Source organism: Periplaneta americana, chromosome 3 (assembly GCF_040183065.1).
Source record: "Periplaneta americana isolate PAMFEO1 chromosome 3, P.americana_PAMFEO1_priV1, whole genome shotgun sequence".
NCBI lineage: Eukaryota > Metazoa > Arthropoda > Insecta > Blattodea > Blattidae > Periplaneta > Periplaneta americana.
The window spans coordinates 114,822,367-114,847,066 of NC_091119.1; the positions used below are offsets into that span (position 1 = coordinate 114,822,367).

At 34.5% G+C, this 24,700-nt stretch overlaps 1 protein-coding gene across 3 annotated transcripts in view; it reads left to right on the plus strand.

Moving 5' to 3' along the window:
* The first annotated feature begins 374 nt into the window (after positions 1–374).
* The window catches only part of LOC138696399 (putative leucine-rich repeat-containing protein DDB_G0290503), a 260,919-nt gene continuing 236,593 nt past the window's right edge, over positions 375–24,700 (plus strand). For 2 of the 3 annotated variants that reach the window (XM_069821309.1, XM_069821310.1), the window contains exons 1-2: positions 376–636; positions 7,521–7,712. In XM_069821309.1, coding sequence (XP_069677410.1) covers positions 446–636; positions 7,521–7,712 — 383 coding nt within the window. In that variant the 5' untranslated portion in view covers positions 376–445. Of the gene's footprint in view, positions 637–7,520; positions 7,713–24,700 lie in introns of all 3 variants that reach the window. The other variant, XM_069821308.1, reaches the window with a different exon arrangement.

The window sequence follows — 24,700 nt, forward strand, 5'->3', positions numbered from 1 at the left end:
GTTGTTATTTGGTCGACTGTCCGAAGACAGGTCTGAACCCCACAAGTGATACCAAGAAGGCACCACTTATGAGGCAACTAGGCCAGGAGATAATGGGGTAGGGTGGTCAGTTCCTTTCCCCCCTCCATTGCATATATCACCCACTATCTACATTATTATTTATTGTGTTTGTTAAATTACTGATAACGACATCCGCCATGTTACTTTCTGCGTAGAATGTCTACGTGGGGAGAAAAAAAACCGTAGCGAATCGTTTGCGACAAGACATGGCTCTGATTGGTTGAAGTGCAAACTGATTCATACACCCGATTGGTAGATTGGTATATGAGCAAATTATCAGTAGTTTTTATTGGAGTAAAGGGATTTAAATAAACGATATTGTTAGTATAAGATTCTTTCTGACATGTTAGATGTTACAAAATAACGTTTAATAAATCGGTGAAATATGAGGGCAACCGTAACAAGTGATATTATACAAGATGTTACCAGTAATCTGAAATCGTATAATATTATGAAAGTTGAACATAATACGTTTAGATATTTGTTCATATTTAAAATAGAACAGCTAGGGCTATTTGTTGGAGTGAACAAATTTAATTATACAATGCCAAGGAACAAGCACGCTTTAATTTTAATGTAAGTACTTATAATTGTCTAATTTTATTATGATTTCGTATTTATTTATTTTGAAATCTAATGCTATACGCTTTCTGGCCCATTTTTATGTCTTTTTTTACTTCTGTATCGACGAAATGTAGGCCTAAGTTTAGTAATGAAATTAATTTTGACGAAAGTAGGCTATAGCCTACATTCAACATCCTGTTGATACATTTTGACGAGTAGTAGCTACACTGTTGTTCATATGCGACCTCCTAACCAAATCTTGGTTATTAATTCACTGAAACATTTCAAGCTCGGTAGGCCTACCTACTGATTAACTTATCTTCATTACATTAAAAGGTAATTTTTTGCAATTGCGCTACCAAAGGAAGACCATACCCACAACCGATCAAAATGCGCATACCTGTGCAAAGTACCGGTATATCAAAAGCCTGAACCAACCAAACCTAACCTGTCATTGATACTCAACCTCAAGAAAACTCTTGTTTTATCCTTGTAGACCTATCTACCAAAAAAGATTAAATGATAACGCACAGGAACTCCACTAACAATAAAATCACTAGGATAACCTGGGAAATGAAAGGGAACAGCTGCAGTGCGTAACTAGTGTGTAGGCCTACTTAAACCATTTTACCATAAATTTTATGCATTTGTATTGCCATCTTCGATATCTCCACACACGGCACTGACGTTTGATTTTCGTTTCGTTATTTAATGATTAAACCTAGGGTTACCTTAATTTGGGAAGCAAAAATACGGACACATTAGTAATTTCCTAATAGGCCTAGTTCTTGTGTAGTATGTGGGTTATTATTAGGCCTATTATTATTATTATTATTATTATTATATAAATAGTTATTATAATATACCGGTATCAATAATAACGATAATAATCATATTATTATTACTACTACTAACTTACTACTGCACTAAACTAGGAGCATAATCAGTAGGCCTAATTGGTTCACAACGACTACACCACTGATCTTTTTTTTAAACACTCCATTTTAAAGGAGTTTTTCAAAAGCATTTAGAATTATCTTCGGAAACAACTAGGCTAAGTTACTACACCACCGATTTTTTTTTTTCTTCACAAAACTCATTTTAAAGGTGGTTCAGTTCTACTAGTTAAGTGAACATATCCTAACCTAACTTAACCTAAACTAAACCTAAAATAAATGAATACTTCAATCATACTTCTTATAACAATGTATGCCACCTTATTCTGCATAATTTACTAAATCCCAATCACAAACACACTTCTATTAACTTCCTTACTTATGGCTTTTAAGGAATCCGGAGGTTCATCTCTTTTCCGAAAATATTTGGTGTACAGAATTGGAAGTCTGTGTAATATTACTTATACAATTGTTTAAAATAAATTAACGAAAAGGGCCCTCTTAAGTAAATAACAGTCATGTGATTTCCCTTGTTTCGACGACCTTGCGACATGGTCGGACAATACATGAAACTATGGATGGTAGCAAATTGACTTCATTTAACTTCAGCAAGGATCCATAGCTCTTGTAAGAAATCAGTGTTATAACTTACAGCAGTAAATTTCTATACAGAGTAACTTATTTCAAAAGCGTTGGTTAAAAATTTAGGGATGACAAGTAAAAATGAAGAGAAGAAAAACAGTTCCAGTAAACATGGATCCGCAAATTAACTGTTTACGAGATAATGCCATTTTGTGCTGGTTGGGACCACTGAATTCTAAGTAGTCTATTAATTCCAACAAAAGCGATGACAATTTTATTTAATTCATCGATTACGATACTGTAAAATTCATAATTTTGGCTTCAGCAGCATAGAAACATGATTGAACATACACAAAAGAAACTTTTCTTGTTTGAACAACAGTGAAGTTTGTGGATATACAAAGTACTGTGCAGGATTTTTGCATAATCCCATACACAAAAATCCAAGAGATTTAAATCTGGTGATCTAGGTACAGGTCCTCTTCTACCTATTCACTGTTCACCCTACCATCTGTTTAGATATCGTCTCACACTTAGAAGGAAATGAAATGGGGAGAGTGCAGCTGCCTCGGGATTCGAACGCGCGTCCGACAGTGCGCGCGGGAGACAACGCGAGCTCCGCGGAGCACTGGGGGGCGGCGCGTGGCGTAGAGAGAAGAGGAGAGACGACGACATGCTGGACCACGGCAGAGAGGGGGAAGAAAGGAAGCAGCGAGAACAGAATCGTCCAGAAACAGGAACTTCCAGGGTCGTAGTTTCTGGAAAGTGTGGTTTAACTAATAAAAAGCGAGCAGCCTTCGAAGACAGCCAGTTGTTGTTAGTATTGGACAGCGAGTTCAACTTTTGAATCAGCAGTGCCCAGGAGTCTAGGGTTCGACACGCGAGCAGCGTCCAGGCGGAAGCAACGCAGTTGGAAGTCTTGAGTTCGAGTGCAGTGGACTGTCTTCGGAAGTCTGGAGTTCGAGTGCAGTGGACTGTCTCTGGAAGTCTTGGGTTCGATATACTGTGAACTTGAGTGAATGAGCTAGAAGAACTAGCCAAGGCAAAGGAACTGTGAACTAAGAACTGACAGTTTTATGTTTTAAATAGTGCTTCGTGAATAGATGAGATTAGGAATACATTGTTTGTTCTTAATAATCCAAGTGAATTGTCATTGTCGTCTGTGGAATGCAATAACGAATACTGTGTTGATGTGTGGCAGTGAAATACCCATTGTTGACGGGAGTGTTTAAATTCAGTTATAGAAAGTCATTATTATTGTGACAATAAGAGTTACATTATTATTTTGAATTAAAAGTAACAGTATGTATGAAGTATGAATGTTGTCGTTTTACCGTATCCAAGTGCTGCTCAGTTCACTGGCGGCTTCAACCAGCAAAAAAATATATCTCGTAAACGGTTAATTTGCGAACCCATGTTTACTGGAATTTTTTTGTTTCTCTTCAATTTTACTTCTCATCTCTAAATTTTTGACCATCATTTTTTAAACACTCTGTATTTATATAGGCATTTCAGTATTTGTACATTTGTATTTAAATCTTTGTCACACCCTTGTTATTAGTTATTGATAAGGCTTTTGCTAATAACTTACTTGGACTTAAAAAGAGGAAGGGACAAGAAAGGACTAAGTGTAGTGGGATTAGTAAGTGCTTATTACAAAGAGGTAATCTAATGAAAGTGATGTTACTAATTGAAATCCGAAGCACAGAATGTGATAGTACAAATGGCGCACACGAGAAAACTGCAGTGTACACATTACAAATGTTAAACATTAAGGATCATTTTACATATAATTTACATGTGGAGTGAAAAAAAGAAAATGAATAGCATTCATTCATTCATTTAGTGTTCTGCCCAAGGGCAGATCTTTCACTGCAAACGCAGCTTTCTCCAGTCTTTCCTATTTTCTGCCTTCCTGTTCGTTTCCTCGTATGATCCATATATCTTAATGTCATCTATCATCTGATATCTTCTTCTGCCCTGAACTCTTCTCCCGTTCACCATTCCTGCCAGTGCATCTTTTAGTAGGCAGTTTCTTCTCAGCCAGTGACTCAACCAATTCCTTTTCCTCTTCCCGATCAGTTAAGCAGTTTAAGCCTACATTCCATGTTTAAGCATCATTCTTTCTTCAACCACTCTTTCCAACACAGCTTCATTTCTTATTCTGTCTGTCCACTTCACATGTTCCATTCTCCATATCCACATTTTAAATGCTTCTATTCGTTTCTCGTCACTTCGTTGTAATGTCCATATTTCTGCTCCCATACAATGTCACACTCCATACAAAGCACTTCACTAGTCTCTTCCTTAGTTCTTTTCCCAGAGGTCCTCAGAAAATGCTCCTTCTTGTATTAAAAGCTTCCTTGGCCATTGCTATCCTCCTTTTGACTTCCTGGCAGCAGCTTATGCTAGTGCTTATAGTACACCCCAAGTATTTGAAGCTGTTCACTTGCTCTACTGCCCCATTTAGAATTCGCAAGTTTATCCATAGTAATGTCACAAAAGGTCTGAGATTTGCTGATAAATTTGGGAAATCTCAGACCTCAAGTGACATTTAAGTATTAGAGCTTTTTCTTGAATAAAATAAAAATGTAAATAACGTATCCCTAAAATTCGCTCACAAAATGTTAGTAATTGTAGGCTATATTTATGAATACTTAACCTATTCAGACATTGTGAAGTCTAAATAGGCCTAGATGAATATCGATTACTGCAATAAAGAAATTGGATGTTTTTCAGTAATGTCAATTGAGAAAAGCGAAATACAGGTTTAAAAATGTTAATTATATGTATTACTGCACTTTTCTCTTGTTATTATAGCAGAAATAACTTACGTTTTCATTATCTGCTGAAATCATAATTTAATTTAAACATTTTATAGCATAATTACAAATAACCTGATTAATACATTAATTAAATGAACAGTTGTTATGAATGAGTGTCATCTTCTTTAGATACAATGGACATGGAATTAGAAGTTGAAGATGTAGATGTGGAAGTAGGTTTTCGCACTTTATGTAGTACAATGGATTTATGCTCATCGATTTACGTGGAAACAGTTGGTGACACTGACTAAACAAAAGCACGACGATACGATAAATTGATAGTGATAAATCGAGTTGCAGAAATTATCGCGATGTAAGACTCTGATTGGTTGGAATTCAAAATTTCATTTCACTTTGTTGGCCGAAAATTAAATGACGTCATATAAACAAAATAGCCTTTTGTATTTTTCTTCCTATAACCATGCTGTTCGTCTTATTTGCATTTATCTTCATACCATACTGCTCACAGCTGTCATTTAGTTCCAGTAGCATATCCTTTAGTATCATTTCCTCTTCTGCTAACAACGCTATATCATCAGCAAATCTTGATGCACAAATACACTTCTTCCTCCTAATATCATTCCTCCCATGTTCTGAAAACAGTTCTTTACTAAATCCTCTAAGTAGATGTTAAACAGGGTAGGTGATAAAAGGACATTCTTAACATACTCCTCTCCCAATTTCACTTCCTTCTGTTATTTCTTCTCCTATCCTGACTTTGACTCGTTTCATATAAGATTACTGAACAGTCTTCTCTCTTTCCAGTCCACACCAATTTCTTTAGAATCCCCATGAGTTTATTCCAATCCACTCTGTCAAAAACCCTTTCTAGGTCCAGAAATACTACATATACTTCTTTATTATTCTCTAGGTATCTTTCACCGATTGTCCGTAGCAGTCCAGTTGGATCTCTCATATCTTTTCCCTTCCTGAAGCCAAACTGCTCTTCTTCTGTTTTTCCATCGCAGAATATAAACGTCGATTCAGTATTCGCAAGAGAATCTTCTCCAAGTGCAATATTAGACTGATAGTCCTGTAGTCCTTACATTTCTTGACATTATTTTTCTTCGGTATTGGAATCAACACTGTCTCTGTAAAATCTTCAGGCCATTTGCCTTTCTCACATATTTCGTTGCATAATGATAGAATTTTCTTCTTGTCTTCACTCAAGCATTTCACTAATTCAATCATGATTCCATCAACTCCTGTTACTTTCCCATTCTTCATTTCCTTAAGTGCTAGTTCAACTTCTTCACTTAAAAATTGAAAATCCTTTTTCGACTTTTTGGAACGGCTTTTTCATCTCCTATAGCTAAGTTATCGGGACAATTCCTTGTCTGATATAACTCTTCTACATGTAGAAGAGTTGTATGAATAGCATGATATCAGAAAATGATACATATACGGTATTTTTTTTATTTTTTAACGTCTTCTGTAACTTGTGAGGTTGCCATATGACAAATAATAATGGAAATAAGATTAAAATCGAATAAAACACGATAAGAAATCAGAAATTTTGTAATACAGTGATCAATACAAAATTTAAGTGGTAATAGGGTAAAGGAAGTGGTACTAGAAAGGTAGCTCAGTACATGGAATAAAGATGATGTCTAATCCGTGGACTTCTTCATATAGCCTATACAGTATTTTAGACTCTCTATGAAATTAATTGTTGTCAACATTATGTTCCTACAGTTACCTTTTATATTTGTCTATTTGATTAATTAACAAATTGTAGGCCTAAACAATACACTCTCTGTCTGTTTGTTTCTTTTAAATTAACCCTAAATAGTGTTTTTTTTTATTATTTTCAATTCTAAAATTTGCCTAAAACTGAATTATTTGCGACAAGAATTTGTAGGACCTCCAAAGATCTATGTAGCAATTGAGTCATTGTAAATCCCACCATGTCCTTAGTTAGAAAATATGAAATGTTATCATTATATAAATTGTTTTCATATAAATAAAGTTTCTTACTATTTTTTTTTTTTTTTGTTATGGTTTAGACAAATGAATACTACTTTACTAAATATTAGTAACAACACCCTTTGGAAATGAATAATACTATTTCATTAGACTAGTAATACTTTGGAGAATAACTTTTGGAGGTAAATAATCAGCTGATCATCATATGTGTCAACTGTGAGGCTTAAATTCCTTAATTTTTTCAAGAAATCAGATGTTTTTGTTACATGCAAATTGAATAATTTATAAAATCCTACTTGCAAAATAAACAAAATCAGTAGACCTACTAAATTTTAAAAATATAAGCTCTTAGCTTTTATTTGGCATATAGGCTATTACAGTATATGACCCTAACTAAAAAAAAAATAGAAATATCCTAAAACAGGCTCACTCTTCATGGAATGGCTGAAGTACAGTATGTTATATTTTTAAATATATGATTTGTGAATGAATTCAGCTATTGTACTTAAGGAAGAATGTTGTGCATGTGAATGTATGAGAAATTATACAGTATTTTAAGTGCATAGATTATGTGAATAAATATTTTATGTTTTTTATGTAAACAAGATAAGATTTCGCTTTGGTTTACATCAAGTAGTTTGATGTTTGCACCTTTCATCAAATGTAGATTGGCTGTGGACGTGTTGTCTCATGAGCACGAAGTTGAAGTGACAAAGTTGCGCGAGCTTATAACAGATATGAAATGCGGAAACTTTTCTGGCCTAACAGAAATTCGTCAAGAACTGGAAGCTAAACATGCTAAAGAAATGGAGGAATTACATCAGTATTTTGAACAGAAATGTACTGATGTTGAGAAACAGTAAGTTATTGCATGGTATTATTTAGCTCTTTACCTATGCTTTTTGTAATTTTATGTGGCACTTGAATTTTTAGTGATTATTATTACTTAATTTTTGTTTGCATTGTAATAATTGCACATTTATATTAATGTGTGTGTGTTTAATAATGAGCTTTATAACCGTCTGTGAAGTTAATAATTAATATTAACGGTATATTTGATACTTCCTCTTCCTGTTCTTTATTACTACTATTACATAATGTGTTCGTTAATAAAATATAATTTTAACATTGTGTTTATTGTCTGATAAATCAAACTATTATTTTTGACTTGCACTTAAATTATGTTCTACATAAACCTTTCACTATTTACAGGAACTTATGAATAGTAGATATTTTCTTTCATGGATGAGTGAGCATAATAAAATAGTCTGAAGTGGTCTGTGGTATGTTACTCTTGATCTTTTACTGTTCATGGCTACTAATATTTTCATTGTAAGAAGACTGTTCATGCCATAGGGTTATGGACTGAACTACTTATATATATAAAGGAATTATATGTGTGTGTGTGCGTGCGTGCATGTGTACACACACATCTTGATTACACAACTTTTAACACTATATCACTTCGGAATATAAAGTGTGTATATGAATAAAACAAAGAACATTGCAAAGATTGATTATGCCTTTGTCTTCAATTGTGAGAATATAAAGAAGGTGTGCTATTCATTGGGGGCAGAAAGTAATGTGAATTTAGCCATTTGTAATGGTCTCAATGAGTAGAACATTTTTCGACCTTCTAAACTCCGCATATTTTGTACAGGATGATTCACAAAGTTTTACCACCACTATTGGAGCATTTTCCTGAAATGGTTTGGAACATAATTTCCTAATAAAGGTTTTTCTTATCTCACATAATTCAGGAATAATAATTAATTTTCTAAATGTGTTGGTGTGAATAGAGCTCTCAAATGTCAACACATGCACTTACTTTACAATGCATAGAGAGTCATTTGTTGGCTTGTTCAGTTGATGGTCATACATTGTGAAGTTAGCAGTTTGTTAGTTCTCTCAAGATACCATATAAATTTATAACTGAGGAATATGCTGATATGGCATTTATTTATGATATATGCGCATGCGTGCGTGCACAGAATATCACCACTGTTATCCTAATTGTAAAATTTATAATCCTGAGTAGTAGTGGAACATTTAACACACTGAGACAAACTGGTTCACTCCCCAGTATTTGTATCCAGTATGAAAAAGTCAGCAACATGATGTAGCAGAAGAAGAAAACATTCTTAACATTGTACAGTGCAATCCTCTAACTTCAAGATGTGTAGCTTGGTGTGGAGGACATTCCATGTGCATTAACTGTATCTGTATCATTTTCAAGCAGTGCAACATTTAGAGCCACAAGATCATGCCCCTTGTGTCGAGTTCTGCACCTGGTTAAATGGAAATAGTAGAGAGTTTTACAATTGTATTATGTTCACTGACGAGTCACAATTCACATGGAATGGCATTTATAACTTACATAAATGGGCAAATATTAACCCTAAAGCTATAGAGAAAACCAGTTTTCAACATTGATTTAGTGTAAATGTATAGTGTGGTGTTCTGTAATGATCAGCTCATATGACCATTAATTTTACCTGGAAACCTAAATGTCGACATATACCTATTCTTTCTACAGAACGAATTGCCACAATTACTAGACAATGAGACTTCCTATACACTTGAAACTCGCTGTGAGAGATCATCTAAACCAGTATTTTCTACACTGTTGGATTGGTCAAGGAGGTCCTCCTCCCTGGCTAACCAGGTTCTAGATTTGGCACCTCTTGGTTATTGCTTATGAAGGATTTTATGTAGCAGACTAAGGTAAACACATGTGGAGAATTAATTGTGTGCATTATGGATGCCGCAGCAATGATCAAGAACTGCCCTTATAAGTTAAGGAATGTTACAACAGAAGGAGTCATGTTTGAAAATCTCTTGTAAAACTAATAATTGATGAGCAGCATGAAGTTTACAACAAGTGAGGCATCTAGTATCAAAACTGGCCAAGTCTCAAAATTTAAGAAAAGGAGTTTTAATTATAAATTCAAAGTTGTACTCTATCTCTGTCTGGTGAAACAAGAATTTGCTACATAATCTGCCACGTCATATTACAAATCACTGAATGTAGGATCATGCAACAAAACAGGTCGTCACTCAGCCAGTAAATTCAAAACTGGCCATGTCAAGGAGTGACATAGCTTCATCATTCTGCGGTGTTTATATTGCTGGATTATGCAACAATGTTATCATATCAGTACACAACAATATATATACTTACTTACTGGCGTTTAAGGAACCCGGAGGTTCATTGCCGTCCTCACATATGACCGTCATCGGTCCCTATCTTAACAATATATATGTATGTATGTATGTATATATATATATATATATATATATATATATATATATATATATATATATTCTTGAAATCACAATGATTGGAGTTATGAAGTAAGGAGCAGAGGATAGGTTTGGTCCCTTTCCTGAAAGAAGCTAGGAAAAGTGGTCAGTTTGAAAAACTGTGTAGAGACAAATTAAAGATAACAACTTGATCTTTAGTGTAGAAGAATGTCTTGAAAGCATTAAGATGCCGGAAGTGGATTTGGAAGAAATGGAGAGGAATAGAAGAGTCCTGAAGGAGAAAATTAGGGGATTAGTATCGAGGGGGATTGGAAATGAATCAGCTTGGGCAAAATGAATAAAAATAGCAAGGTAAGCATGACACGGAGTTCATCAGACAGACATGGAATGCAGAAAGAAGGAACTTTAGGCAATTGAAAGAAGCCTATGACGTCATCTGAGGAGGAAATATCAACACAGAGCAGAAATTTAATAAACGCGTCAAAATTCCTGCAATCAGCATTTTAAGGCAATTCCAAGGCGACTACATGAGTTGCGGAGTCAGGTAAAAACAAGGCAAGTGAAGAAAAATGGAACTGATCCAGGGAGCAGTGATGAAGGAATAAAGGTGAATAGTAAAAAGAAACATGATTTAAGAAGTTGGTGTAGTAGGGAAATAGTGGGGGAAAATACAAGAAAATAGTAGGGGGTGACAAGGATATTAATAGGAAGTGAAGTGAAGTGAGGGGAGGATATAAGTGTGGGGGGTCAGTAGTGGAGAAGTGGGGAAAATATAGATAGATAGCCTGGTGAACGAGAGGTGACAAGATACATTTAAAGAGAACATGAGTGGAAGAGAGAAGGAAGTAAGTTATGACTTGCATAAATTTGCTATATAATAAGGTGGGAGGGCACTGTATACAAAATATGTGAAGTGTCATCTCATCAGAAGTAAGTGCTTAACGACAAATATATATCATATCAGATCGTCTCCTGAATGCAAGAACTAGGTAACTTGATTTTTCATATTTTGTGACATCGCCTATTTACTTATTTATTGCACTAAGGAATATGTCTCGTTTTCTTTTACCTATTTGTTATATTGGAAAATAGATGTCGCTGGTATCATTCGATCAGTTACCTAGATCCTGGATTACATTTTGTGCGATTTTTGCTATGCTATAAAAGAGGTAACTAAAAAACGCAAATTTCCAGTTACCTAGTTCTTGCATTCAGGCGACGATATCATATCATATTCTTGAAGTCCATTGGCCGGTTTGTCCAAGTATTGTTAGAACACTTAACGACTGTTAAACCTTCAACAGTTTGTTAAATACAGTTTTTCCATTTGTTCAACACCAGTTTGGCTTAACAGGTTCTTAACCGGTTGTTAACTTTAAATGTAGGATTTCAGGCCGTTAATTCATTTAACAAACAGTTAAACATGGCGGATAACACTACAGCTGTTCAGACAAAAGTTGTGAAAATAACATGTTATGTTTCTCTTTGAGGAATGTTTAGAGTAAGGGCCGGTTTCACCAAGCTTCAATAAATCAGTCCAAATGAAAAATTAACTACTACTGAACATTAAAATATTTACACGAATACGTTTATATTATGTGCGCTGTCTCCGTAGACTTCAAGCCCAGCAGCTATATATGCCTCATCGCGCTAATGATGTCATGAGCTCATGACTCTCCGGTGGAGCAGTCAGTAGCGAGTTGGCTTGCTATCCAAGGGGCCCATGTTTGATTCTCGGCGGTAACATTTTTTTTTATTAACGTAACTAATTTTTATACATGTTACCTTTCTTTATTTTTTTAATTTTGTGTAGTGGAACGAATTATTTCGCAACTCTGGCTCCACTAGGAGAATTAAAAAAACTCTTGGGAGATCAATTTTCTTCCCGAAATAAAACTAAGATAAACAAACAAATTAAAGAAAAATAAAAGAAATACACATTGGATGTAATACATTGTCCACATGCCACTGGCGTCTATCACTGCCTGGCATTTTCGGGGCATTGAGTCCACCAGATCGCGGAGATAGTTCTGGTCCTTAGCAAAATCTTCCCAGGTAGCCAGAACTTGATCCCAGAACTGATCTGGATTTTGAGGTGGGATGTCTCGATATTTGTCAATCCTCCTCTTTTTTCATGCTTTTCCGTGAACCGTCTTTGAACGTTTATGGCGGTGTGCGCGGGGTGATTATCCTGCTGGAAAATTAAATTTCCATCGGAAAGAAAACGATTATAAATTCCAAGAATCCAGCTTTTTTGCTTCTGTTTTAAAGCCAGTGCAAACATATCTTATCGCTAGCTATAATATAATTCTAATAAGTGAAAGTTAATATACCAATTAAGTTTTGTTATGTTTCAAATGCACATTATGTATTAATTTACTAATATTTCTTAGGTACCAGTATGTAGTTATAATAATCACTTTCATGTCTTAAAATAAAACTCAGTTGTATGTTACCTAGTTGACTAGTTTCAGCTTTGTCTCAGCCGTTTTTATGATATTCTAACCTATGATCAGTTTCTTCTAAAATTTTTAGTACCGGTACCACGATCTTCGTGACGCGGTATCTTTTGTGAATTTTTGTGTCATTCAAATTATCAAAATGATCGGTTTTTAAATGGTTAACATTATCTCCATTTGACTTAATTTTCGAGCAGTTCCAGATATAACAATTCTGCGTCGAAACGTTCCGCCATTTTATATTGCAACTAATGAATAATTAAAAATTTAAAAACGGAAATTTCTACCACTAAATTTAATGATAGTTTTACTGGTTCGTTAGGCTAAAGATGCTTGGTGAGATATAAAAATGATTTAATGAACTAGTAAATACATTAATGAATCATTAAAACCTTAATGAAGCTTTGTGAAACCGGCCATAAGACTGGTAATATATAATTTAAAAGATATTTTGGAATATTAATATAGAGAAGATAATCTTTATAAGTCAACTGATTATCATACTGACGCTTATTTCGGTGCTGAGCTATTACCCATTTAATATTGAGGAAATGTGCGGTCTCGACGTGGCGAGAAATTGAAGTCAGATTTGAATATCCTACAAACAGAAATAGGCCACTTGTTCCAATTCACCAGGTACTATTAACTCTAGATTCTATGTTACTGGCTCTTCAACTATAGCCGATGTCAATAGTGCTTCAAAATACGCAGTGAGTAAATAATAAAATGTTTCAGCAGCAACTGCTTCTTTAGGACGAAATTACATATAATTTATACATGGACCTGAATTAGAGAATTTTATATGATACGGAATTCTCCTCGGGGTTTTGTGTACAGTTGACTACACAAACATTCGTGTAATTATTGTCACCTAGTGGTCATAATGCTAGATTTTTCTAAACAGAAATTCATATTTAGCATTATAAAATATAACCATACTTATAATAATAATTATTATTCAATAGTAGTCAATGCAACTTTCATTTATCAACTCTCTGTACTGTATGAATTATGGCTACTGTAACAGGTTACGATTTTATACATGTTTCATGACTTACTCTACAGTACAGAATTTAAATAATAATATCAGCCAATAAGAAGTTGTCTTACATATGCAAAATCATTACCAACTGCTGTTGAGTAGTTAGAATAGTATTAACGACAGTTAAAGTTAAGTGTTGGTTATTTTAAACAAAATTGTGTTGGAAAAATGGAAAACATCTTAACAAAGCGTTAAAAATAAACCAGCTGTTAATTTAACATTTGTTAAGCCAAATTAAACATTACTTGGAAAAACTGGCCACATATGTTTTATTTCTGCAGTGTTGGCAACAAAAATTTTGAAGTTTTGCATTGTCAACACACATCTTCTGGAGTTTTGCATTCATTATAATGGAGATGAGATTTATTATATATGACAGATCTTTCATTGGAATTACCAGAACTAGCTGACTGGCACGGTCTTAGAGGACACTCATCTTACCTGCTTTTTCTGCGTGGTTTTCCTAAGATGCAAGGATTAATTTTCAGGCATTTTGCAAGGAAAGTGAACTACAGATCTACTTGTCTTCAATGACCAAAGTAAACTTTTTTAAATAATTGATTAAATGGCGATCTTACTCGTGTTAATTATGTAAGCATGTGCGGCTTACAGCTGTTTTGGTGCTACTTGACACCATCCTCAAAGCCTTCTGTGTCTCGGCGCCATCTCAACTTTGTTGCCTGTTGTGTGGGTGCGTTCGTGTGATGAAGAGTTGTGTCAAATAGTGTGTGTTCTGAAATTGATCTGTGTGTTGAGAATTTGATTAGGGTGTGTTTTAGTGTGTCTGTATATTTCATATTGTTCTAGTGTGTTGAGTTTTTGGTTTTTGGGTTGTATGTGTAGGATTTCCATGTCTTTTTTATTTATGTTATTATACAGCTGTCAAAAGAAAAAGTGGCCGCTCTCCTGGAACAAAGTTCCCTTCGGGTATCTTCGCTATAATTCGGAGACAGGCGATGTTACATGTTGTTGGACCACGTTGCCTGATATCTACAGTTATAATTGAAGTATTCATTCTGTGATTCGATAGGGTAATGGTAGCGTTCAGGCCTCTTATTCATGAGGTCCTGCGTTCGACTACAACCTCGTGCTTTTTATGTTCTTTTTTGTTATGTTTTTGAGAGAGACAAACTATACATAATGGCTCCTTTCTCTTTTACGATTATTTTAGTAATTAACATCAGGTTCATTAATATATTATGCCATGACTTTATCATTATGATATTGTGACTGCAAATGGAAAGAAAAAAGATTTTATTCTCAATAAAAATATCTTTCGTGGCATAAACAAAACAAATTTACTGGCGTCGGCCTTAAAACATTCAAACAATTAAGCGTTCAAAAAACAAAACAAAAAGCCACAATTCAATATTTAGTCTATCTTCCTCTTATCTCAATCATCTTGCAGTCGAGTGGGCATGGAATCGACTAGTCTTTGCAAATAGCGACTGTTCTTAGACACGATATTCCAGGCATTCTGAACATACCTACATACATAAGTGTTCTGTCCATGGGCAGGTCTTTCATTGCAAACCCAGCAATCTCCATCTTTCCTATTTTCTGCCTTCCTCTTAGTCTCCGCATATGATCCACATATCCTAGTGTCTTCTATTATTCTTTTCAACCAGAGACCCAACCAATTCCTTTTTCTCTTTCTAATCAGTTTCAGCATTATTCTTTCTTCACTCACTTTTTCAAACACAATTTTATTTCTTATTCTGTCTGTCGACTTCACACGCGCCGTTCTTCACCACATCCACATTTCAAATGCTTCAATTCGTTTCTCTTCATTTCGTCGTAATGTCCATGTTCCTTCCCCATACAATGCCACACTCCACACAAAGCACTTCACTAGTCTCTTCCTTAGTTCTTTTTCCAGAGGTCTGCAGAAGATCCTTCTTCTTCTATTAAAAGCTTCCTTTGTTTATGTTTGCAGTTTTTCTTCGGAAGGATAGGCCTAAATGCAGTAACATCCTGTTGCTTTCCACACACCACTATCTCTTTCGCATCTTATTAAATTCCAGGGGACCCAAGCATGGAGATGAGGAGAGTGGATTTGACTAATTGGGCCCTCCGGACTTCACCGAAAGTCACGGCAAGGGTTAAATATTAATTCTATCAGGATGTTTGACCCGATCAGAGACCGGGAAATCTCAATTAGCCTTTGCCCCCCGCATCCTGGATTAGCTTCTACGAATCATCAGAAAATCTTAGAGTGTGATTGGGCCAATTTTTCCGAAAATGTTTCCACACTTTTGCCCTCGTAGCTCAGCGGACGAACGTCGAAATTTAAATGTCAACGTCTCAGGTTCAATTCCTCGTTACTCCTTTTCATTTTATTGTGGTTCAAGATAGTATAATGTAATAATACAAAAAGAAAAACTAATACCAGTATTATGCAACTGGATTTTTCGAAACCTAATATTAAATTTATGTTATTTATATCGCTAAAGAACGATTACAATATAAATAACTAGAATATTATTTATACAGTATCACTAAAGAACGATAACAGAATATAAATGATAAATATCGGTTTGTTTAATTAATATAAGATATTATATAATACTTATTTAATTATCTAAATAAAATAACCTATTTTATAAAGAAGGATGGTTATTTGTGTTATAATAATTACTTACATAAAATACAGATTATTTATATTGCGAAAGAACAATAACAATATAAATAACTTGAATATTATTTTATAATGCTAATGAAGGAAAACAGAATATAAATGATAACTTGAATATTATCTATATCGCTAAAGAACGATAACAATATAAAAAACGTGAATATTATTCATATCGGAATTTCACAGATTTATTACAGATATATTTAAGAAATTGTAGAAGAATAGTAATTAGTAACAGTGTCCTATTTATTCTTCTTGGAGCCAAATTTGTAACTTTTAAAAGTGTGGTTACTATGTTGAAGTGTATGTGTTGTAACGGATGCTTGATTTGTTATGTATGTGAGTCAGTTATGTGATGCTTGATGTCGTCGCAATGTCGTAATTATAGTTTGATTGTGTTTGTATGACTATTGTGTATTAATTTATGATGTATGGTACGGAAGGCTGCATATTTGTGTTATAGAAGTGTTACGTATGTGTGTTGTTAATGTTTTTGTATGTTTCAAATTGATACCTGATATTTATTTTGCAATCGCAATGCCTAATTTACGGTTTGTTTATGTTTTGTTTACATCGCGTAAGCTAATTTAATTTTCTTTTCTATTTTTCTTTATGCTTATCTTTTTTGTGTATGAAACTATAGCCCTAACATACATATGTAAAATAGGGCTAACCACCATTGGAGATACAGTAATAAAAATTGTTATTCATATCGTTATAAAACGATAACAGTATACAAATGATGACTTGAATTTTATTCATATCTCTAAAGAACGATAACAAAATATAAATAACGTGATATCCATAAAGAACGATAACTGAATATAAATGATAATTTGAATAGCATTTACATCGCTAAAGAACGATTAAAAAATAAAATGAAAACTTGAAGAAGGTCCGAACCCACAACCTTTGAATCACTAAACAAGCACTCTACCGCTGGCCTACGAGGCGCAGACATGGAACACTTTCATAGTTCGGGAACTGCTTGTACAAGCACATGCATCGTGTAACATCACCGCGACCCGAAGTGGACTTTGAAAATATTCGCTGTTCACGAGTGCGGCCACTTTTTTTTTTGACAGCTGTACATGTGATTAGCATTGGTTATGTGTTCGGCATATGTAGATGTATTGTGTCCTCTGGTTATTGCTTTAATGTGTTCTTTGTATCGAGTTTGGAATGATCTGCCTGTCTATCCAATGTAGAAACTGTCGCAACTATTGCATGTGAGTTTGTATACGCCTGTGTGGTTGTATTTATTTGTTTGTGTTGTTTGTGTGTTAAGATGTCGGTAGTGTGTTTTCTGTTCTGTATGCTATGTTGTATTTTTGTTTTCTGAATGCGGATGCGATCTTGTGTGTATTTTTGTTTTCGTATGTTAGTGTGATGTATTTCTTGTGTTTGTGTTGTGTTTTGTGTGTTTGTTGAGTTTTTGTTTTGTCTTCCTTATGATGTTATCTATTATGTTTGGATAGTAACCATTTTCTTGTGCTATGTATTTGATTGTGTTCACTTCTTCATTGTAGTGTTGTTGGCTCATGGGTATGTTGAGTAATCTGAATGCAGCATGTTTGTGTTGTGTGGGGTGATCAGATGTGTTGTGTATGTGTGTGGTGGTGGTGGTGGTGGTGGTGGTGGTTGGTTTTCTGTATATTTTGAAGGTGTATTTGTTGTCAACTTTCGTTATGGTGATGTCTAGGAAATTTATGGATTTATTGTTTTCAAGTTTCAGTGTGTATTGGAGTTTTGGGTGTATTTTGTTTATGTATTGGTGTAGTTTGTGTATTTGTTGTCGTTTATTTCCTTTGTATAGTATGAGTATGTCGTCTACGTATCTGTGCCAGTATATTATGTTGTCTGCATATTTGTTGTGTTCATTGTTGAGTGTGTATGTTTGTTCTATGTTGTGTAAAAATATCTCTGCTAGTATGCTAGATATGGGTGATCCCATTGGCAATACTTCTGTTTGGATGTAGTATTTGTTGTTGTGTGTGAAATAGTTTTGCTTTGTTATGATGTCTGTGATTTGGATGATTTCTTCAATGTGTTCTTGTGGCGTGTTGTTGTCTATGAGCATTTATTTTAGTATCTGTAATGTGCCTTGTGCAATAATTGCGACAGTTTTTACATGGGACAGACAGGCAGATCATTCCAAACTCGAAACAAAGAACACATTAAAGCAATAACCAGAGAACACAATACATCTACATATGCCGAACACATAACCAATGCTAACCACACATACAATAACATAAATACAGACATAGAAATCCTACACATACAACCCAAAAACCAAAAACTCAACACACTAGAACAATATGAAATAAACAGACACACTAAAACACACCCTAATCAAATTCTCAACACACAGATCAATTTCAGAACACACACACTATTTGACACAACTCTTCATCACACGAACGTACCCACACAACCAGCGAAGTTGAGATGGCGCTGAGACACAGAAGGCTCTGAGGATGGTATCAAGTAGCACTGAAACAGCTGTAAGTCGCACATGCTTACATAATTAACACGAGTAAGATTGCCATTTAATCAATTATTTATATTCATGTGTTAAAAGTAGTGTATAAAAGATTCAACATGGAAACTTTTTTACCTTCATGGTTCACCAAGAAATTCATTTTTGGCTGACGATATCTTGCTATGATAAGAATGATTACATTGCAAGAATTGTGAGTCGAATTTCGACTCGTAAATGATGGATCTCATTTCAATGATTGATTTGAGTTTCAACGACTGTGGTAGATAGCACTATCTACAGATGACCAAGTTATGACTCAACTCTGTGACTGACAAACTGTGCTTCATAGATTAGCATTAGCATTGACTATGCTACTTTTATGTTTCAATAAGTTAGTTACAATTCCTATTAGGTTTCTTGTCTTAAAAATTTTTGTGACGTGGAGTGAAACACGTGCTTAACAGATTTAATACTGTCACACAAATTTAGATCATTTTCCCATTTGTAGACCATTCATTTGTACCTCCTGACTGTGTTTTTGGGAGGATTGAAAAACAAGTTAAGAAACACGAAAAACTTACAAACTTGCAAACCATGAAGAATATGAACAACTTCACCAGGGAACTGTTTTTCCTTTGCATGAGGCTTGTAAATTTTATGGTTGAAAATCTGAAACTGCTGATGTAATGAAGCCTCCTTGTGATTGGCATTTTCCTTTAGTCAAGACAAAAGGAATTATTATTAAAGAAAACACACAACACCGTTTACTGTCCTTGCAAGAGGTGACTCAAATGAATCCTAACACGGTGAGTGAAGGAATTTCTCTTTCTGTTCTAAAACTGAAGACATGAAAAATGTCTGGGAAAAACACTTTGGTCCAACATGGGAAGCTTTTCAGTCATTATAATTTTACAAGGTCGTAATCTTATTTAGTGTAAGAGCTTCCACTGATCATGAGAGTTCTATTACCGTCCCTGATGTCTCTGCCAGTGGTTCATGGGAAATGCCAGATATGGTAGGTAATCTGAGGGCTAGTTGAGAACTTAAATGTATATTGCTTAATATGTGTAAACAGAGTCAGTTGCTCTGAGCACACCTGTGAAATAATGGTTAGCGCATCTAACTGCGAAACCAAGTGGCTGGGTTTGAATCCTGGTTGGGACAAGTTACCTTGTTGAGGTTTTTTCCGGGGTTTTCCCTCAACCTAATTAGGGTTGCCAACCCTTCCATATTTCCTGGGATCTCCCATATTTTCCCCTAATTTTTAACATTCTCCTGGCTCCCATATTTTTCTTCTCTTCAAGCATTTTTCTCCCTTTTATCTGCATAAGATAAGAAATCTTTATTGTAAATATTTGATTTTGCCGTGGATGATAATGATTTATTATGATGATTTTTGTTGTTCAAGAGGTGCAGTAAAATGTGCAGACTTTTCAGAAAATAATGCTTGCCAGAAATTGATTGAGAAATGAAACCATGGTAATGTTATAAAACTGGCTAGTTTTATTTTAAGCACACCAAATAGTAATGATCATGAACAATAAATAATTATACAGATGTTTGAAACAGGAGTATGAGACACATAATCAAACCAGAGCTGCAAACTGCAATCGACTTCAACTGTTATACAAGACAAAATCTGTCTGAAAATATTCTTAATTTAAGCCTAACTACCTTAAGTGTAAGTTGTTTTTAGTAACTTAACCGAATGATTTTTCCATTTTATATGTGAAATTTTGTCGATTCTTTAGTCTCTCGTATTTCCTTAAAAAAAAAAAAAAAATTGGGAACCCTAGTCTGTCATAATATTGTTGGTGTTCACACCTGTGAAGTAATGGTTAGCACATCTGACCGCAAAACCAGGTAGCCCGGGTTTGAACTGTGGTTGGGGTTTTTTCCGATGTTTTCCCTCAACCCAATATGAGTAAATGCTGGGTAACTATCGGTGCGGAAGCCTGGACTCATTTCACCGGCATTATCACCTTCATTTCATTCAGATGCTAAATAACCTGAGATGTTGATACAGCATCATAAAATAACTCACTAAAAAAATACTGCTGCTATAATAGCATATTCACTATTTGTATGTAAGTTTCTAACGTTGTGTTTAAGTTTTAAGTGAATTGCGATTTTAGTAAAAGAGAAATCTACTGCGTACAGCAGAGGTCTGCATCGGATGTTTTCGCTCGAGTTCCAAGTAGTTCATAGCATAATCCGATAGGTAGCACACATACATGATAGGTAAAATTGTCACGAGCGATAAATCCTCGAACGGTATAAGCCGAACGTTAGACATTCGTTCTTGTTACAGTAATGAACTGTGTAGTAACATCATAGATGTATATCATTTCAAAACTTTGCAGTGCTTAACTAACTTCTCCACAGTACAACTACAAAACTTGCTTTAAAATGTACCAGTAGTATAAATGTTGTAGGTAAATGTCCCCCCCCCCTCCCCCCACAGGAGTGATTTTGTTTTTGCCATATCTAATAGATGTTATTGGATGTAAATGTAATTATTATAAATGGAGAACACAATATGATAATGCAAGAAATGTATCAAGCTTTCTAGTAATAATAATAATAATAATAATCTCTAATAATTAGTGTATCAATCTTTGGGTCTGTAACAGTTGTGCAGGATGATTATTCGTTTTATTATATTTTCTGTGACGTTATCTCTGAACTAATATTGTTATTAATTTACTGCTATATAATAATATTTTGTAAAACGTTTCTACATTGTCGCAGTATATAGGCAGAACACTATGTATGGACCTATCATATTATATATGTGGTAAATGAAATATTGAATAATTATTAATTAGGAATAATAACTGTATATCGAAGCTTTTCATACTATTTTATTTATAACTTCATGTTACTGTTTTGGTACGTTCCATTAGACATTTGTCATAAACGCAGAAAATAAAGCCTTATTTTTACCGTGTGAGCAAAACATATGTGTATCTTATCTGTTGCCTTCCATAAAAGATAAGACATGCCGGTGAGATGACCTTGTATTGTGCTTCTATTTATTACGAGCATATCACGACCGATCTTATCTCACTCGAGCGTGCGACATTCGACCGAGTTCAAGCGAGCGATTTAACTCCAATGCAGCACTCTGGTGTACAGTATTCTTCTAAGTTTTATAAAATTTTTAGTAATATTTCAAAAGTAATTTTAATGCTATAATGCAGTTTTATTATTATTAAGAAACTTTAAATAGTAATGTCAAATTTATGTAGTTAATGTAAGAAATCTTAGCCTTTTGTTTCTTTTGGTAGGTTATTTCACGATGCTGTATCAACGACTAGGTTATTTAGCATCGATGGATGATGAAATGAGGCCCAGGATTTGCTATAGATTACCTGGTATTCACTTTATGGTTGGGGAAAACCTCGGGAGGGGGGATCCAACCAGGTAATCAGCCCAAATGGAAATTAAACCTACACCCGAGTACAGCTCTTTTCATTAGGCAAACACTTCTACCAATTGAGCTACGCCAGTGGCTTATTTAGCCTTTTTCAGAAAATGTATAATTAAAAAAATAGTAAAATTGTATAAAGTTGCAACAAAACCGGCTAAGTCAAAATTAAAAACAAGTGAAAGTATATATTAATTATGAAATAATTTTAAATATGAAGGGAAACTAAATGTACAACAGTTAACTATGTAACAATGAAAAAACAACATACAAGTTTCTTAATTATCATCAGTTCGTCTCTGGAAGTTTTTACTGAATGTGGAATAATTTGCCTTAAGTGACATGGCTATTTTGATACTAGACACCTCAAGAAAACAGCTACAAGAGTGGGAACTGTATCCATTTTTTGTATTTTCTGTAGTGATATTATTCAATTTTGCCTCAATTTCAAATTTTCAATAACCTGTAGTGACTTAACTGTAACTTGGACCCCATTTTTTATTTACATTTTTTGCTCCATTTGACCTCAGGAAGGTCCTCTCTAAGTGGCGGTAATACTTCGTGAATCACCCTGTATATAATATGTTACCAGTGTGAATCACTTTATATTATATAATGTTACCAGCAGTGGAAGGAGTCCAGTTGAAATTCCCCTTAAATAAGCTATTCTTTATTTAAAATGATGAAGACACGTTACATTCTAATTTTATTCCAAATTGCAGTATAGTTTGTTCGAATTCCACATTAACATCTAAAATCAAATGCAAAATCGCATTGAAGTCAAATGTTAATTAAAGGCAGTCAGATGGAAAGGACAGCTCCGATTTCATTGAACCTAACAATGAGAGTGTGCATATTGCTTTAGCTATTCTAACAGAACACGTGGAGTAGATGTTGGCAGAATGTATGTAACGTATGTATTTAATATCCAAGAATGCGATTAGAAGAGAGTAGACATGACAACTATGTCTATGCCTTAGTCACACCACGGTAGCTGACTCAGAACACAAAGGAAGCCGACATTGTCGCTAAATCAATGACTTGCTAGTGGTTAACGTGGAATTCGAACCTACTTTACCAGAGTATAATGCTGAAGAGACAAGCACTTTTTCGTTGCTGCAAACGTGTTTTCAGAAGTTCAGTATTATAAATGCATATCATACAATAAGCTGATTTTCAGTACAAAATATAAATAGATTTTGTACAGTTTGTTTGCAGCATTTCACCTATTTGTGACCCTAACACACAAAGGTATATAAATTAAAATCTCCTTTCTTGCAGTAAGAAAATATTAGTCAGTGATTTAAATAATTTCTCTGTATTGGAACATATTGCTAAATGGCATGGTGCTCTCTTCCCATTATCACATTCCGTATTTGTTTATCATGATTCTGATACTCTTCTGAATTACGTATTATCTCTTTCCATAATTTCTTCCTTTGATATTCTTCTTGAACTATGTCTTTTTCACCTTTCAGTAAGGCCTACTGCTTAAATTTTATTGGGCCAGAATGTTTACTTTATACACATCTACATATATTTAAATTTTAAATTCAATTTTAGGAGTTTGTGTTGTCACTAGAGCTATAATGTTAATAACGAGGTAACAAAGAGTTAGTAAATAAAGAAAAGTTCAAATCAAACAGTGGGCCTGAATAAGTTGACAGTTGTGCATGGATCTGGTTGTGCTTTCACAATATAACATTTTACAACTTCTGGTTTCACATGTCAAGCTAGATGGAACCATTTGGATCACGATAATGATTACTGAAAATAGCAAAGAGATGAATTATGTCATATAATACGTTGTTGTTGTTTTATAATGCCAGATGTTTGACAGTAAAGTCAGTTGACCTCTTACAATCCAATATTTTTCAAAGATATTATCATGGTCAGCCATTGAAGCACAGATTTTGAGTTGTTCCGAATTCATTTCTTGTTGTCATATAATATGAAATGATTTCTCCATTACCTTTTCCTTCTTAAAAGACAGTGGAATGAGAATCAACTTTTATACAGGGCTTCTACAAAAGATCTTTCTGTTTCGAACACATGTAATTTACGTTCTATGAAAGGGAAGATTTAGGAATGGACACTAATGTTGGGACCAAAATACTGTTGCTAGTCAAAGGAACAGATTTTGGAGGACAATGCTAGTGTCAATTCCAATGGGGATGCACAATAAGCCTTTTAGGGTGATGTGCAGAAGGCCTTTAAGACGCTTTAAAGACTCCGCCGTAATCTAACCTAACCTACGTTCTATGAATCAGAAGTGCGTGAGAATAGCACCAATGAAAAGAGAAACTAAAAAATTTTACTTGTGGCAACATTGTTTTCCTAGTTGGTAACACTGCCTCATAATAGTGAATATAAACAAAGTTGTTCATTGTTGAGGCAAAATGGCTGCTTTAGAGGATAGAAAAGCTTGATTTTCATGTGAATCAGTCTGTTATTAATGTGCAACAGCATTACCGAACAAAGTTTGGTGCAAATTCACCCAGTGGGCCTACAGTCCATAAATGGTACACTGAT